Below are 17,376 nucleotides of genomic sequence, written 5' to 3'. Positions count from 1 at the left end.
GGCAGGATCTTCCACCAGATGCTTCTGGCTGGAAGCAAAGACACTCCCAAGGTCAGCATGCGACCAAGGGGCAAACAAGAAGTACTACGGACTCCACCAGAAAAGACGCTTACCGCGAACGGGGATGCAGCCGCTTCGACACCGCCAGCCTCCTCTGCAACGGCGGCGGTGGTGGCAGCAGCGCGGCCTCGGTGTCCACCGGTGCCAGCTGGCCTCCGCCGGACCCCGGCACCTCCTCGACCCTTCGCGGAGACAATGGGGTCGCCCCCACCGTCGCTCGCTCCACCTCCACCGTCGAACCCATCGGGCTGACGGCACGCTCCTCCGACACCCGCGCCTCGGGCAGTGTCGGCCTCGGCCCCGGGACGGGCCGCCACCGGCCCCGGGACACCTCCTCCTCCTAGGAGCGTCAGGCTCCTTGCCGGCGCCCCGGGCACCATCTCCCTAATGTCGGGGAGGTGTTCCAGGCAGGCCGTCCCCACCTCGCGCCCGCCGCCGTCGCCCGAAGAATCCGACACCGACGACGAGGGAGACGGCTCCAACGGGAGACCGTCGAGCTTCTGACGCCGGCGACGGGCGTCCAGCTTTTCGCGCGCGAGGAGCTTCTTCGTGCGCTTCGCCTCCTTGGCATCTTTCTTCTTCTTCTCCTCCTCGGCGCGCGCCCTGTTCACGGCTCGCCAGCCGGGCGTCCTCGGGAACGGGCGGCGGGGAGTCTCGCACGTCTCTTATCCCCTGCGGGAACGACGAAGTAAGACAACAGACAAAAAAGGCGGAAAACAAGAAGGCCGCGAAAGCGTCGGCAACATCCAACTCACCAGTGAAATGTGCCCCCGCGACGGGCGCATCGGGAACGGCATCAAATCGTCGATCTTCGGCTTCCCGTCTACCGCCTCTCTCACCCGACGCAGGGTCTCGTCGTCGGTAAGGGCGAAGGCGGACATCTTGATACCGGCAATCGGGTCGCTCGGGGTCATCTCGAACAGCCGCCGCCGCCGGGCCATCAGCGGCAACACCCTCCGGCGGTGAAAGGCCGCCACGACCACGGCCGCCGAAAGGCCGCGGTCACGCAGCTTCCCCAAGGCCCGCAAGAGCGGCTCCAGCCTAGGCTGATCAACCTTGATAACGCCGTATCCCCATTTCTCTGGTTGACTCTCTACAACCCGCCCGGTATAAGGAGGAAGTCCTCCGTCGTCATTGCGGAGGTAGAACCAGCCGTCGTACCAACGACGGTTGGACGATGACAGCTGGGCCGGGATGTAGAGGGACTGCCGGTCTTGGCGCACGTGAAGGGTGCAGCCGCCGGCCCTCTGCACCTTCCGAGCCCCCCTCGTTCCCCCCGGCTTGGTGGTGAACGTCGCTCGGAACAAGTGGAGCCACAACTCCCAGTGGGGAGCGATCCCCAAGTACCCCTCACAGACGGCGACGAAGATGGCCGCCTGCGCGATGGAGTTGGGGCTGAAATTGTGAAGCTCCACGCCATAGTAGTGCGGGAGCGCCCGCATGAACTTATCCACCGGCGACCCGAGGCCTCGCTCGTGGAAGACGACGAAGCTCACCACGTAGCCGTCGCGCGGCCTCGGCTCCGACTCGTTCCCCGGAGCAATCCACTCCGGCTCGTCAGGGTCGGTGATCGGGCGAAGAAGACCGGCCTCCACGAGCGACTGCAGCTTCTCCTCGGTGACGTCAGACCGCTCCCAGGGATCCGCCGGGAGGATGACGGGACCACCAGCCATTGCGCGGTGGAGGTCGCTGCTACGGCGGTAATCTCTCTCTCTCTTTCTTTCAGTCTCTCGCTCTCGCCCTTCTCCTCCCCGGCGCTCTATGCTCTCAGCAACGGCACAGAGGCAGCGAAAGCGAATGCGGAAAAGGTAAGAAGGGGGAGGGCGAGGCTCTTTGCGTATTTATGCAGGGACGAGACGAAACCACCGGGCGACGAAATCGGGGAAGTTTCCCCCAAAAAATCCGGCGCGGTTATCCAGATCCGGTCTTACCGCCCACGCGCCCACTCCCTCCTCATTAATCGCGCGTGCAGATACGTCCCGTCGGCTGACGCCACGTCGCGTCCAACCACAGCAGCAGCAGGCGCCGTTTCGCCTCCCCGAAAAAGCCGCCTCAAAAGACGCGCCTGCCGTTATTAGCCGTAGGGAGAGAAATAACCCCCCCCCCGATTCCTTTCAGGCAAAGGAACTGGGCACCGAGCCCGCTACGGTCCAGGGGTTCGAAGGCTGGGCCCTTAGGGGTTTCGACAGCCGCCCCAGGGCAACAGAGTCAGGGGCGACTACGGGCGAGCCTATACGAGGCCGAGGCCCAAGCAAGCGAAACGCTTGGGACGCCCTGTGTCGTGTCCGAGACCGGTAGGGAGGTCTCCGAATGGGATCCCACCGTAGGGAGGCACCGAGCCACCGAGGCCCAGCGAACGGCCTCGGCACCCACTAGAGAAACCCTCCGGTACTCTTGGAGCGCGTCTCCGGACCGCTAGCCGACCCCCAGCGAACGGGGTACGGGCCTCCACTCGGACTTACCCGATAACAGCTCACCGGAAATGCCATCGCTCGCGCCCACCGAGGGTAGCGCGGCACATTCCACCCCTCCTTCCGAGCGAAAAGGAAGCGCGAGGGTCGAATAAAAAGTCAGGAGAATCCCCGACGGCCCTCTTGCTCCACGCAGAGGCTAAGGGACTCTTCCTGCAAACCATTGCCGAGGCCCAGCGACTTGGGCTCGCACACGAGGGGGCTCGGCAAAACAAACCCTCCTTCCGAGCGAAAAGGAAGCGCGAGGGTCGTTCAAAAAGCCAGAAGATCTCCTGACGGCCCTCTTGCTCCGTGCAGAGGCTAGGGAGCTCCTTCTGCAAAAGACGCCGAGACCCCGCGACCTAGGCTCGCACCCGAGGGGGGCTCGGCAGACAGACCCTCACGCGCGAGGGGCGAACCAAAAGCCAGGGGGACCTCTGACCGCTCTCTCGCTCCGTGCGAGAGACTCGGGGGCTCCTCCTGCAACTTTGCCGAGACCCAGCGGCTCAGGCTCGCACACGAGTGGGCTCGGCAAACAGCCCCCCGTCCGAGCGAAAAGGACGTGCGGGGGACGGACAAAAAAGTCGGGAGGACCCCTGACCGCCCTCTCGCTCCGTGCGGAGGCTCGGGGGCTCTTCCTGCACCCAAGATAAAGACAAGCGACCCGAGCCCGTTACGGTCCAGGGGTTCGAAGGCTGGGCCCCCAGGGGTTTCGACAGCTGCCCCAGGGCAAAAGAGTCAGGGACGACTACGGGCGAGCCTGTACGAGCGCGCCCTGTGTCGTGTCCGAGACCGGCAGGGAGGTCTCCGAATGGGATCCCACCGTAGGGAGGCACCGAGCCACCGAGGCCCAGCGAACGGCCTCGGCACCCACTAGAGAAACCCGCCGGTACTCTTGGAGCGCGTCTCCGGACCGCTAGCCGACCCCCAGCGAACGGGGTACGGGCCTCCACTCGGACTTACCCGATAACAGCTCACCGGAAATGCCGTCGCTCGCGCCCACCGAGGGTAGCATGGCATCTTCCACCCCTCCTTCCGAGCGAAAAGGAAGCACGAGGGTCGTACAAAAAGCCGGGGGAACCCCTGACGGCCCTCTCGCTCCAGGCGGAGGCTAAGGGGCTCTTTCCGCAGCATCGTCGAGGCCCTGCGATCCGAACTCGCACCCACGGGCCCGGCAAACACAATGAAAACCCCTCACTCGAGAGAGAAAAAAGCCCCTGAAGAAGTGAAATCACTCCTCCAGGGCCTCGGGGGCTACACCCGGCGGGTGCGCTCGCGCGCACCCACCGAAACCTCGAGTACAAAACACCATCCCAACAGGAACTATCAAGAGCCAATTCTCGTCAGAACCTCAGGGGGAGTGCCTCCACTCCCCCCAAGGCTCGGGGGCTACTGTCGGATACCGTGAGAAGGGGTACCCTAAGCAAGAACCAAAAAACGACTGCTTAGACTTCGTAAAAGTCGAAACCAGCTAAACACCGCTGGCCTCGGCCGATTCTCCGACTCGCCCGAGGCCCCCTCACCGCTGACCTCGGGCGATCCCCCACCAAAGGCCTCGGCCGACCCCCTCTCGTCGCAGGCCTCGGCCGGGCCGCCGACCCTCCGTCTCGCGCGAGGCGGGCTCGGCAGCACTCCGCTGCCTCTTCCTTCACCCGTCCCTCTGACAAAACGTCGTGTCGCATTAACTCAGCCAACTGCTGCCCCTGACATCGGCCGCATGCTCGGCACAGTACAGCGGAATGGCCGACGGGACAGGAGGCAGGACTGGGCAGGGGTTACCCGCCACTGTGCTAACCACTATGCACATGGTTGACGCCCATGCCTCACTGTGCTGCCAACTCCTGCTCCGAGAACAACGCAGCGTGGGGAGCCACGTCTGGGATACTGTGGCCTCGGAATCAGTACCCAGGACCAATAATTCCCTCCAAGGCCTCGGCAGTTTGCTTCAGGGGCTCGGCAGCCTGAGGATCCATGTCCGCCGAGCCCCCCACGATGGCTCGGCCTCGGCATCTGCAGAGCCACAGCTCCCTACGACGTCATCGCACGATGACCAGCACGTCGTCCGCCATGTCCTGCATCAAGCTGTACTGGAGCCCCACGACGCACAAGATCAAGTATGATCGGCGCGTCACTTCTGCACGACAAGGACGGGGCCACTCCATCGACCATACCACAACAGTGGGCGGCTACAGGGCTCGGGCACGCCACCCCCATTTATAGAGCGCTATGTATGGACGTCCCTGGTTCTCCCTTAGAGTATAAAAGGGAGGGACCGGGGCCATTTCTAGAGAGAGGAGAAAAAAAGACGAACACACCGATAGAACTACATACTTCTACGCTGCTTGAGAACAACGCCTCAAGCAGCCCGCACCACCCTCGTCGAGACCTGGGGCTAGCTCCCTCTCTCACCTAGCTTGTAACCCCCTACTACGAGCACTCCGGTGCAAGGAACAGAAGATCGATCTCTCAGACTGGACGTAGGGCCTCGATTGCCTGAACCAGTATAAACCTTGTGTCTCTTTGCATCACCATCCGGGATTAGGGGCACGCAGCATAAATTCACTCGTTGGTTGAGGGACCCCCGGTTCCAAAACACCGACACACAGCCAATCTCCTGATCTGATACAGAGATGACCAAGATCTTGGTAAACCCAAAATCCACGCCGACAGTCCGGCAGGCACTGTGCATACTCCTGCAAGGCTGCAGTGCAGTACGACCGGCACTTGTTCTTTACTAATCTCTGCATGGCCCAATTAGCAAAAAAAAAATGAAAGCGGGAGATAGTAGCAGCATCAGCATGCTGTACACTTGTACTCCTACAGAGTGCTTGAAAATCACCAGCACCAATCACGGAAATCAATCAGGCATACTAGCCCAGAGGCACGCATGCACGAGAAAGAAGCGCCAAGAAAAAGTGAAACAGCCACTTTCCCCCTACTCCTCCTTGTGGCGTGGCAGAAAGCTCTCACGACTTCAAAGTTCAAACTCAAAGTCGCATTGCAAATTTCTTTTATTCTATTCTATTCTACGGAAAGTTGCAAATTTCCAGTAGCACCCACACCAACCACACCTCGCATTCCCCGTGCGGTGAACCGCCAAAACCTCCCACTTTAAAGTCCCAGCCCCTCTCAAACACTCCTCTTCACTCACCACTCTTCACTCTCCACTGTCCAGCCTCCGTAGGTAAAGAGCCAAGCTCACGAAACGCCAGCCATGAGGTGGCGGCTTAGAAGCAGTAAGCAACAGCAGAGGGAATCCCTGAAACCACCGGAGCAAGAGCGCCAGGGAGACAGCAAGGGGAAGAGCAAGGCGATCTTCTCGTCCTTCTCGCCCTTGGCATGGCTTGCGAAGCTCACGGGCAAGAACGGCGTGGCCGCTACCAAGGCCGTGCATGCGACGTCCACGGCAAAGAACACCGCTCAGGCCGCCACCGCATTCCCGTCTTGCTTCCACAAGCCCACGAGCCCCAGCACCGCGTCGGCGTCGGCGTCGCGGAGCAGCCTGGCCTCTTCGTCATCATCCGCCGCCGAGGCAGAGGCAGCAGCTGGCATTGTCCCGCGTCGCGACAACACTACCGGGGACACGGTGGCAGGCATCGCCCCGCGTCGCCGCTCGGTGGGCAACGATGACACCTCCTGCAGGACCGAGGCCGCGACCGCGCGGCAGCAGCTGTACCACCGTCGCCACTACTCGGTCGGCGGCGACCGCGACCTTCGTCCGCTCGGCCACCTCGTCTCCCTCTCCCCGAAAGCGCCGCCGTCGCCGACACCGGCGCCGGTGCGGACGCTGACGCCGATGCGGCCCCCGTTGCCTTCCGACACGGAGGACGGGGAGAAGCGGACGACACGAAGCCGTCGGCGCCGGTGCCGGCGCGTAGTCGTCAGCGGGCGGCGGTCATTCTCCTCGGCGAAGGCCCCGGCGGCCGGCGCGCGCCTGGCGGGCGCGGTGCGCGTGCGCTCGCCTAGGCCTAGCAACGCCGCGGCGGCGGCGGTGTCGGAGCTGGAGCGGTTTGCGGTGGTGCGGCGGACGCGGGACCCGCAGCGCGCGTTCCGGGCGTCGATGGTGGAGATGATCGCGAGCAAGCACATGGTGGGGCGTCCCGAGGAGCTGGAGACGCTGCTGGCGTGCTACCTGTCGCTCAACGCCGACGAGCACCACGACTGCATCGTCAAGGTCTTCCGGCAGGTCTGGTTCGAGCTCAACAACACCTCCCGTGTCACCGCCACCGCCACCGCCGTTGCCGCGCCGCCGCAACGCACCTGAGACTACCGAGCTACAACCTACCGCCACCACGTCCATGCAGGATCACGAAGCGAAGCGGCTCGAAAATCCGCGCCGCAGGGCATCCGCATCCCCGCGGGCGTCGGCATCCATCATGGCGTGTCCGGAGCCGACGTGGACGCTGATTTCCACGCGTTTTTTAGGCGTACGTGCCGACGTGGCCTTTTCACGCGTGTCTGCGGAAAAGCTGTGGCCTGTTCCTGTGGGGGCGTACCTACCTGCGCTCGCTTTTGAGGTGCTTTTGTTGCTTGCGAGTTTGCGCTCACTGGACGACGGAAATTGATGTACTCCCTCCGTCGCCCTTGTACAGGTTCAAGCTAGGATTAGGCTTTTTTTTTTGACGGATGGAGTAGGTAGATACTGTAGTGCTCTGCTCAAGAACAACTGTTTCTTGTTTCTTGAGTATTGAGGCTGCGTTTAGTTCGCAGATTTTGGGAATTTGGCTACTGTAGCACTTTCGTTTTTATTTGACAATTATTGTTTAATCATGGACTAATTAAGCTTAAAACGTTTGTCTCGTAATTTTCAACCAAACTGTGCAATTAGTTTTTTTCGTCTATATTTAATGCTCCATGCACGTAAAATTCGATGTGATGACTACTGTAGCACTTTTTGAAAATTTGACTGGGAACTAAACCCACACTGAGAGTATTGTGTGTTTGCCAGCTCACCTACGCTCAGTGAAACGCATGGAAGGGACAAAAATAAGCCTGTTCGTTTCATACGCTTGGATCGTATGCTCCAGTCCTGTAATTTGGCGGCATGTATCGCATGCAAAAGATTCCAAGGTCTCCTGTTTCTAGGGCTGCGTTTAGTTCACGAATTTTGAGAATTTGGCTCCTGCAGTACTTTCGTTTTTATTTAGTAATTATTATTCAATCATAGACTAATTAAGCTCAAAATGTTTGTCTCGTAATTTCCAACCAAACTGTGTAATTAATTTTTTTTTTGTCTACATTTAATGCTCCATGCACATATCGCAAGATTCGATGTGATGACTACTATAGCACTTTTTAAGAAAGTTTTGGAACTAAACGAGCACTAGAATTCAAATAGCTGCCGACTTGCGGCTTTTGTTTGAAAGTGTGAACAGTTGATATGGCCAGTGTTTGCCGTGTACTGCACTGACACGAGACTATCAGACCTCACAGTTCTCTGTTTTTTTACTGACATGAAGTTCACTATTTTCGTTTTTGGTCGTTTGTTGTTTTATATTATTGTGGACGTAGGGAAGGACACGCAACTTATAGAGCTGTGCCCGAAGTCCTGAACTCGCAAATTGTTCAGAAAGGAGTCATGATGACCTAATTTTTTTTTTTCAAAAGGACGGCGACAGATTTATCCAGTCATTTTATTAGAAGAGAATAGAATAATTACAGAGCACGTAAAGGAAAAGGGAGAAGAAAAAATAACGAAAGAAAAGTGATCGCTAAGGAGATGCGAGGGACACCGGACACACATCATTCAGACATAGCCGATTACGCAACTTACCCCGCCGGCCATGAGGCCATAAGGCCATAAGGGACAACAATAGTAACTACCAAGATAGCTACAAACCAGAGAGCTCCCAAAGCAACTAAAACGCTCACATTAGGTTGTAACTTTAGGTACAAAGGCCCGATTGCATAGTTTGATGTCTTCCAAGATCATAAAAATCAAACTATGCAAAATTTTGCATCGTGGTATTGTGGAACGTTCTTCCATTCCTTTCCTTCCAAATATTCTAACAAAAACATATAACTATTCCATAAAAAATGATGCCTGTCCTCTTTGCGAATCCTACGTTTACACTTTTGCCAATGGTGTGGCCTAACTGTCGTGTCCTTGCGTCGCCGCTGTTGGCTGCGAGACTCTAGTTCCGTAAGTCAGGAAGAGCTCTCTTAGTGCTTCTTTGTTGAATAGTTGCCATCAAGTCATCAACTGTCAATCGCGAAACGACATAGTCTTCTTGTTCCAAAATTATTGGCTAACAAACTATGAGCACCTCGTTCATTAAGAGTATTTTCCACGAACGTAAACGTGCTCGCGTAGGTTACATTGCAGATCATATTAATTATTAAACGCGATACACAAGGCTCCATGAGTACATTATTATGTCTTCGAACTCACTTGGACCTAGGTCGTGGGTACACAAATGCGTTGTACTTTTTTTTTGAGCCTAAACGCGTTGTACTTGAAATATGCTCTCGACTCAGATATGGAGTTCAATACCACAAGGTGCCGTAGTGCATGCCATGTCCAGCAAAAACTATGGCCATTGTTCATGTCAGAAGCGTTTAGCTGTGGGCGGTCACACTCACATCATTCAAAAATTGAGTAGTACTATCAAATACCAACCATCTGGCACTATTTTAAGCCAACTATTTAACTTCAATTAGAAATATCTATAAATATTGTCTTGAATAAAAATCATTAGACCTTATAAAAGCAGTTTTTGTAACAAATTATAAAAAACAGATTTTTAACGAATTTAATAATGTACATCTTGAGTTTTCAATCTGTATAATTTTTTCATACTGACGGCTAGAGTTAGGCTTAGGCCCCAAGGCCAGGTTCCATCAGGCTTTGGCTCCACACTACAAAACCACAAAGGTGCTAAAGTCAGGAGCCACAAATTGTGGCTTCTCTTGGCTCCACATTCATGAGAGAGAAAACATATTTTTATCAATTGTGCTGCCACAGTTACTACTATCGGAGAAGCTGGAGCCACAAGAAACTGTGCCAAATAGACCTTGATAAAGTTTGACTTAGAAGTTAGAACAAATCGAAAATAAACCAACTACATTTGTGATTGAATGAAGTGATCTAAAATAAAGATTGCTAGCTGTCGACCAACCAAATACATCTAATTAAAAAGGTAGTGCAAAAATCAATATTGGCGTACAGGTAAAAGAATATATACATGGCATTACATTTATGCTGGTCTCAATGGAAGTTTCAGCTAAACATCATTATTATATTTAATAGCTTGCCACGTAAGCATTTTTGTCATATGGCAACATTTTTAATAAGAGAGAAGAAGTGAGTTTAATGTTAATGAAACTCCCTTAGATCGGTTACTGACTCTAAATTAGTATGGAATTCAATGTCTATAGAATAAAACTATGCATTGAATGTTATTTTTAAAAATAATGCTATGAAACTTTCGGTGAAGAATGAACTTATTTCAACATATATGAGCATATAAGCCAGTCTTCTCTTCACTCTCGGGCCCTCCAACCACACAAAAGTTTGAGCAACATAACGTAGAAGTCCCTTTTAGCTTGTTACTAGTGGCTTTCAAGGCGATCTCATATTTTTTGTACTTAAAGTACATGGTAAATCCTTGATAAAGTTTTTTAAACCATGGAAAATATATCCAAGCTTCTAAAAATTATGAGAAAAATCATAGGGATAGAACAAAAATTAGATTTGGCTCTAGAAAAATGCGAAAATAACTAGAAAATTTGGAAAATTCACAGAATATTATAATTGGTGTCTAAAAATGTGTTTTAAAACTTTCCATGACAAAAATATGATGCAACTAGCATGAATGCAACATGCATTTAATGTCTAATGCATCTTTGTGCATTTCATGTTTTTGTTGTGCTGAGTTTTCAAGAACACATTTAGACATCTATTAGACTTTTTCTGGAACAATTTTTCATTGCCTTAGAGCGAAATCTATTTTTTGAAAGTTTCTAGGGGTATTTTCACGAGTTCTAAATATTTTATTTCGTTTTTTTGTCCTAATCTATCTCTATAATTTCCCTTAGAATTTTAGAAGCCTAGAGGCATTTTTTAGTATTTAAACAATCATCAGGTTTATCAAATTTAACTAAAATAAGATGAAACTGCATTGAAAACCATTTCTAACCGAGTCACGAACTTGGTTTTGAGAGTTTAGGGCGTAAGATGTAAGGCTCAGAGTTAGAGGAGAAAAATCATACCAACAATAGTTTTCGGAGATAAAAATGAACTTTCTCATAACATTTTATTTCTAGTAGGTGCGCTGCATGGTTGCATGTACACAAAGAGTAATGGAAGGAAAAAAATACTTTTCTATTGCTTTTTACTCTTCTACTATATAGTTGATTTTAAGCTTCGAACTCAAATACTTGACGATTTTGATCGTTTTAACTATTCAAAATGTTATTTGTTTTGAAGTTAGTTTTTCTTTCACAAAGTCAGCGGTAGCTAAATACCATGTATGATGGTTTCACCATTAAATTATGTCCTAATTTGGTAAATGCATTAATATGCATGTTAAAACGATATTGACAAAAATCAACTTCAAAATAGTGGATGGCCAAAATTACATGTATTTCAAATGGTTGAATGCCTAAATTTATTTAGTATCATTGTGTTAGGTAAAAATATTTAGTTTTAACCAAATTTACCCAAAAATATATTAACATTTATAGTATCAAAGATATGTACTATCAAGACATATTTTGACAATTTTCAGCCGAGGTGTCTCGACAAAACTTGAATCTCACGATAGTTTAGAGAAAAAAAATGGACTTCCAAGAAAAAGGGGCTCCTCGCCAGCTCGCCTCCCACAAAGGAAAACTACCTGTGGCAGCCGCGGCCCGCGCAGCTGGCAGTTACCCGCTCGGAAGTCGCCGCGACGAGGTGCTGGATTTTGACTTGCTACCAGAAATCGGAGCGAACCAAGCAGCCGCAAAACCCCTCGCCTGCGGCTTCGCTTCGGCCGCCGCCGCCGCCGACACTTTGCCGCGTGCCTCGCGCCCCCGCGCCTCCGATGCGATCAGCGACGCACGCCAGATCCAAGCTTCTGTAGGACCTTCAGCCGTCTCCGTCCCATGGGGGACTGCGTCGTCGAGGACGGCCACGGGCACCACCACTTGGAGGCGGTGGAGGGCGCGGCGATGGAGGGCGCGGTTCCGTTGACGGTAGCCGTAGAGCTCGATGAGCGGGCGGGAGAGTCGCGGGAGGAGGGTGGCGGGCAGCGGAAGAAAGTGGGCGGGATCCGAAGGGAGCCGTCGTTCTCGCGGTGGTGCAGGGACCCCTCTGTCGCCGCCGCCTCCAATACCGCCGCTTCTGCGGCGACCAGCGACAGCGACGACTCAGAGGAGTTCGAGCTGCCGCTCCTGCCATCCTCCTCGGGCGGCGGCAGCTCACCGATGGACATTGAGGCGGGGGCGACGGCGAGATCTGATGATCTGCCGATCTCGCCGAGGTTCCTTGCGAAGGTCATCGGGTTGATAGCGTGTTGGTACACGCTCAGCACATGCTTGACGCTGTAAGTAACACGTATTGTTCGTTAATACTGTTGTGCGATTTTCCGGCTACCTTCGTGTGCGGATATGTTTGTTGCTAGTGTTCATTCCGTGCGCGTGCGCATGTGGTCAGGTACAACAAGGAGATGCTGGGGAAGCAAATGTGGAAATTCCCGGCGCCATTCCTGATGAACACAGTGCATTTCACGTTGCAGGCTGTGGCGTCCAGGGCCATCGTGTGGTTCCAGCAACGCGGCCTGGAGGGAGGGCCAAGTAAAATGTCGTGGAAGGATTACTGTTTACGAGGTGGGTATCTGCGTGATGTGCTGTTTCTAATATTGTTCATATGTCTACTATAGTTGGGTGAGTATCAGTTCCACATATAGTGCAAAGTGTCATGTGAATTGGATATCTCGGTGCTCCATAATCAGCAAAACTAACTTTGGCTATTCTGGACTAGCGGTGGATGTGGATAGGATTGTCAAACACAATATAACTAGCATCAGGGAAGCATAGTCGAAATTAGATCTTTTGGGGTAAGGTAAAAGCATTGAGCATGGAGGAAATTAAGCGTTTTGGTGTGAAACAACCATGAGGCCAAATGCTTATACAGAACAACCTATATGCTAGATTAAGCAAGGATGGAAAACTGCAATCATTTGTGGTTTTGCTTCTTTTAAACGGTAATCTCACACATGCTCCCACTTGGGGATCAAACCCTGGGTGCGGGTGGCACACTCCCTCACATTTACCACCACAATGTGAATCAAAACTGCTACAGAGCCGTATGAGCTCAAAAATAGAGTTGGTTACCACTTCCCTTGTTTGTATCTTTGTTATTACATTTCAGTAAATTTGTACCATGGCCTATGATCTAGAAAACACTTCTCACTCGATTTAATAAAAAGAAGTTAGTAAAACATTAGTACAATTTTGTCTTGTTGTTTACTCATTTGTTTGTATTTTGTTGTTTAAGCTGCAATAAATAGTAAGTTCAATATTTACTCTAATTTGTATGTATAACAATTCCAGTATTGGTTGTGCAGTTGTCCCAACAGCTTTGGCTACTGCTCTTGATATAAATCTGAGCAACATTTCACTTGTTTTCATTACTGTGACATTTGCTACAATGGTATAATTCTTTCTAAAATGATCATTATTTGTTCTGTCTACAGTTAGTATTTGGGCTTCTAATTCACCCTTTTAAATTCTTGTGCAGTGCAAATCTGCTTCTCCAATTTTCATTCTTCTGTTTGCTTTTATGTTCAGGTACTTTGCTTGCTACTCTGTCTTTAGTTGCACGGGCCTTATTGTCTTCAGTTTTAGCAACTTCTCGTCTTCGTTGAATCTACTTATGTTTTTTCATCTGTTACTTGTCACTACAATTGTCTTTTCATGTTCTTTTGCTATGCTTTGTATCATTTTTCTTGTCACAAGCTGAAGTTTACCTTCTTTGTTTGGAAGGCTTGAGAAACCGAGCTTTAGCCTTCTTGGAATCATGCTGGTTATTTCATTTGGAGTTCTACTAACAGGTAATACATGTTTACATTAACGTATTCAGGGTTAAGAAAATACCCTTGCAACTAGTGTGTTACTAAATTATAGGGTTGGTAGTATAATCTGTGGATTACTGTTGCATCTTAATTCTCAACTTCATGCCACTTAGATTTTTCCTGAAAGTTATCAGCTTCCTGTTGCATCTTAATTTTTAAGTTCACGCCACTTACATATTTTCTGTTATCTTATCATCTTTGACCGTGGCCTAATTTTGTATCTTGCAGTTGCTAAAGAGACAGAATTTAATCTGTGGGGATTTATATTTATTATGCTTGCTGCTGTTATGTCTGGTTTCCGCTGGTCCATGACTCAGATTCTTCTCCAGGTTTGTTATCGTATAATGCTTTCGCAGTTTTCTTATTTTATACTGTTTAAATACTGTGTAATAATGGTTGTATATCTGTGGCTGTATTTTCAATTCGTCCCTGTCGTGACTGAACTTTTGCCTTTTTTTTTCTTATATATGTCTTCCAAAATTCCTGAAGAAGGAGGAATACGGTAAGCTTTCTATCTTAGCATTTTACTCATAGATAGGAACATTATTACACCTTTCATCCGTGTGATGGCATCAGCCACACATGGTTAGGATTGGGATCCTTGTTATTGGTAGGATTGTTTTGTTGCCTGACAGTAAGATTTGTAATATGTTGTAAAGGTTGAATCCTATGATATTCATTTTGATTAATTTAATTGTCTTTTTGTAAATTTAAGTGGACTTATTGACATTATTTTCAATCCACCTAATATTTTATCACAGCCGAGTCATTTAAAAAATCATTATTTCAATTATTATGCAAGATCGTAAGATCATTGAGATCATATGTAAGATCCTACCTATCTTATGAGATTGGGATGCTATGAAATTTAAGACTTATGGTGGGTTCGGAATCGTTTCGACTTGGTAGAATCGTAGTATCCTAAGGATATGGATTGGGATACTGAGAAGTGACAACCATGCAGTCACATACCTGAAAAATAGTCATACAAGGTTCATAAATATTCAGATAGATTTGATTGGCTTAATTTCTTTGGAAGTACAACTACTGATCTATCTATAGCCGGTAGCCGCTACTGCGGTATTGCCTCAAAACTATTCCATGTCAGCTGTTCTGTGAATACATTGCATTAGAGTCTATACCAGTATGGTCTGAAATATTAAAATTGACAACTTCAAATGCAGTTTATTCTACTGAGTCAATCAACATGTTAAATGACAGATTTACAGCACCATTATTTTATTTTATTTTATTTTGCCATGCAGGATTAAAGAATCCTTTTACTTTGATGAGCCATGTTACCCCGGTAATGGCAATAGTAACAGCAATTATTTCCATTGTGATGGATCCATGGCACGACTTCAGAGCAAGCCACTTTTTTGATAGTTCTGCTCACATAATAAGCAGCAGCTTGTTGCTGCTTCTAGGTGGCGCTTTGGCCTTTTTCATGGTATGTGACTATGTGTCGTGTACTCCATTTTGGGGAATAAATATTTATGCTTTGGAGGGCGGGCCTGGTGCAAGCGATAGAGCCTTACCGCCTGCAACCGGAAGGTCCCGGGTTCGAGTCGCGGTCTCCTCGCATTGCACAAGCGAGGGTAAGGCTTGCCACTGACACGCTTCCCTAGACCTCGCACAGAGCGGAAGCTCTCTGCACTGGGTACGCCCTTTAAATATTTATGCTTTCTTCTAACTTAGAATTAAACATAACAACTACCCCCTCGTTGTCAAAGTACTAGTCCATTCTAGTGGGATGTGTTGTTTCAGAATTGTTATCCATTAAGGAAACCAGGAGTGTAGGTATTGCTATTTTTTATAATATACATTAAAGTGCTTAAACACATCATGTAATAGGGTGAACAGGTGAAGCATGGTTGATTCTGTTAACTATTACTTAGACTGTGGCTCATTGCGTGCATGACACCATGAGCTAGTTGGACAACTATTGAGGGAGTTTGTTTTTTCAGTTCCATCACAATACTTGTAACAAGTCTTCTCTTTCTGGAGTCTACTATTGATTTATTATTAAGGCATGAATGTGGCTCTCCCGATTATTCTTTTAAAAGGTTTTGTAACGGATCTGTTCACTTGCAGGTTTTGACAGAATATGTCCTTGTTTCTGTGACTAGTGCTGTAACAGTGACTGTAGCAGGAATTGTGAAGGAAGCTGTCACTATTCTGGTATAACTAAAGTTTGATTTTGCTTTCCATGTTAGTTTATGCAAAATTCATCTATGCTAGTTCATTCATGTGATTGTGACTCTACAATTAAAAAATGCAGGTTGCTGTGCTATTCTTTCATGATCCATTTACATGGTTAAAGGCGCTTGGGTTGGCAATAATAATATTTGGTGTCGGTCTATTTAATATTTACAAGTGAGTCGAAACTTTCCTATTTCATTTCCATGTTATTATTGTTACCGATCCACAATTGGTAAATCAACTCAAATTTCTAACTTTGAATCTTTAAATAAGAAGCATAAGTTTATTTCTAATGCATGGAGAATATTGACTAACAATTGTTTGTGCTGTATGATGAAGGTATAAAAGGTTCAAAAAAGGGCATCACAATGAAGATACTGGGACAAATATCCAATCTTCTAATGGGACTTCAAAATACGTTATCATTGACGATGATACTGAAGCTCAAGATGATACAGGCTGACCTGAATGTGGTAGGTAAGGTCAAAAAAAAATATGAGGGATATATTTTTGGTTCAGATAAAAGATCTTTGCTTCGCAATTTCTCGATTTTTTCAAGTGGTTTAACGGTTTAATTCATGTTTTTTCAGAATGCAGACTATTATATGCACTGGCTTTTCCAGAGAAGCAAGATCATCTGTGCCTGCATAGTCTTACTTTCACAGGCTAAATGATTTCATATTTTTGAGTTCATCAATCGATGTGGTCAGCCATGCACGAGCATGACGCTTGCAGCCATGTGACAAGTTGGGAAGAGAAAGACTACACGCTAATATATGGAACATACAGCCTGGTATCAGTACAGATGTTTTGTCCTTTCATTCAAAACAAAGAATTGTGCATATATCTGAACGAGACTTTCTGCAAATGTCCACTAAGAAAATGTTCCATCAATTGCAATTAGAAATACAGCTGACACACTATTAACTCTCTGGAAGAGGAGAGGGCTCAATTTTGTAGTGCATTCTGAATGTTGAAGGTAGATTCAGCATCGGAACATAGCTTTCTTTTCTTTCTTTCTTATTTTTTTAGATGAAAATAAACACTCTTATATGCAATGGTGTCATTATGGGAATGTATACTGTTTCACATACAAGCACCACAAGTTGAAGTTCGTCCCACCTTATTTTGGAGAGGGTTCTATTGGTAGTACTTCTATCTTGAGAGCACAGTGTCAGGTCGGCCCCGGTCCATCTCAATTATCCTCTCCGTTCTAAATTATAAGATATTTTGGCTTTTCTATATATATAACTTTTGTTATGCACTTAAATGTAGTGTATGTCTAGATACATAACAAAAGCAATGTATTGAGAAAAACCAAAATATCTAACAAAAAAATGTATCAAGAAAAGCCAAAATATCTTATAGTTTGGAGGGAGGCCAAACAGGCCCTTAGTAACAACCATTTCATAGAGGCACTGGTAGAACAATCCGAGAATATTTTCATGTTACCTGTATTTCCTAATGAATTGTATGAGTACATAAGCTGCATGAGTGCACTATGCAACTACCCGGTTTGTAAGGTGAGAAATATAGCAAATAAAGGCCTGGCCCAAGCCCAACTGCCCAAGATAATAATAAAGGGCCGAGCTTGTCAGCTGACAAGT

The 17,376-nt window shown here is 48.6% G+C and overlaps 2 protein-coding genes across 3 annotated transcripts; both read left to right on the top strand.

The window, feature by feature from the left end:
• Window positions 1-5,685: 5,685 nt before the first annotated feature.
• Window positions 5,686-7,165, top strand: LOC136458999 (transcription repressor OFP3-like). Its single transcript, XM_066458901.1, has one exon. The coding sequence runs from the start codon at window positions 5,725-5,727 to the stop codon at window positions 6,772-6,774; it is 1,050 nt and encodes a 349-aa protein (XP_066314998.1). The 5' UTR covers window positions 5,686-5,724; the 3' UTR covers window positions 6,775-7,165.
• Window positions 7,166-11,337: 4,172 nt separating this feature from the next.
• On the top strand, window positions 11,338-16,880 carry LOC136458997 (probable sugar phosphate/phosphate translocator At1g06470). 2 transcript variants are annotated; one of them, XM_066458900.1, is made up of 12 exons: window positions 11,338-12,037; window positions 12,148-12,320; window positions 13,061-13,146; window positions 13,234-13,283; window positions 13,479-13,546; window positions 13,796-13,896; window positions 14,057-14,069; window positions 14,833-15,017; window positions 15,662-15,748; window positions 15,849-15,943; window positions 16,109-16,242; window positions 16,360-16,880. In XM_066458900.1, the coding sequence occupies exons 1-11, from the start codon at window positions 11,598-11,600 to the stop codon at window positions 16,230-16,232; spliced, it is 1,422 nt and encodes a 473-aa protein (XP_066314997.1). In that variant the 5' UTR covers window positions 11,338-11,597; the 3' UTR covers window positions 16,233-16,242; window positions 16,360-16,880. The 2 variants fall into 2 exon arrangements, with proteins under 2 accessions (XP_066314997.1, XP_066314996.1); XM_066458899.1 differs by having other exon boundaries at window positions 11,339-12,037; window positions 16,109-16,246.
• Window positions 16,881-17,376: the final 496 nt, after the last annotated feature.

Source organism: Miscanthus floridulus, chromosome 6, assembly GCF_019320115.1.
Source record: "Miscanthus floridulus cultivar M001 chromosome 6, ASM1932011v1, whole genome shotgun sequence".
Lineage (NCBI taxonomy): Eukaryota > Viridiplantae > Streptophyta > Magnoliopsida > Poales > Poaceae > Miscanthus > Miscanthus floridulus.
This window is presented reverse-complemented; position numbering and strand designations above follow the sequence as displayed.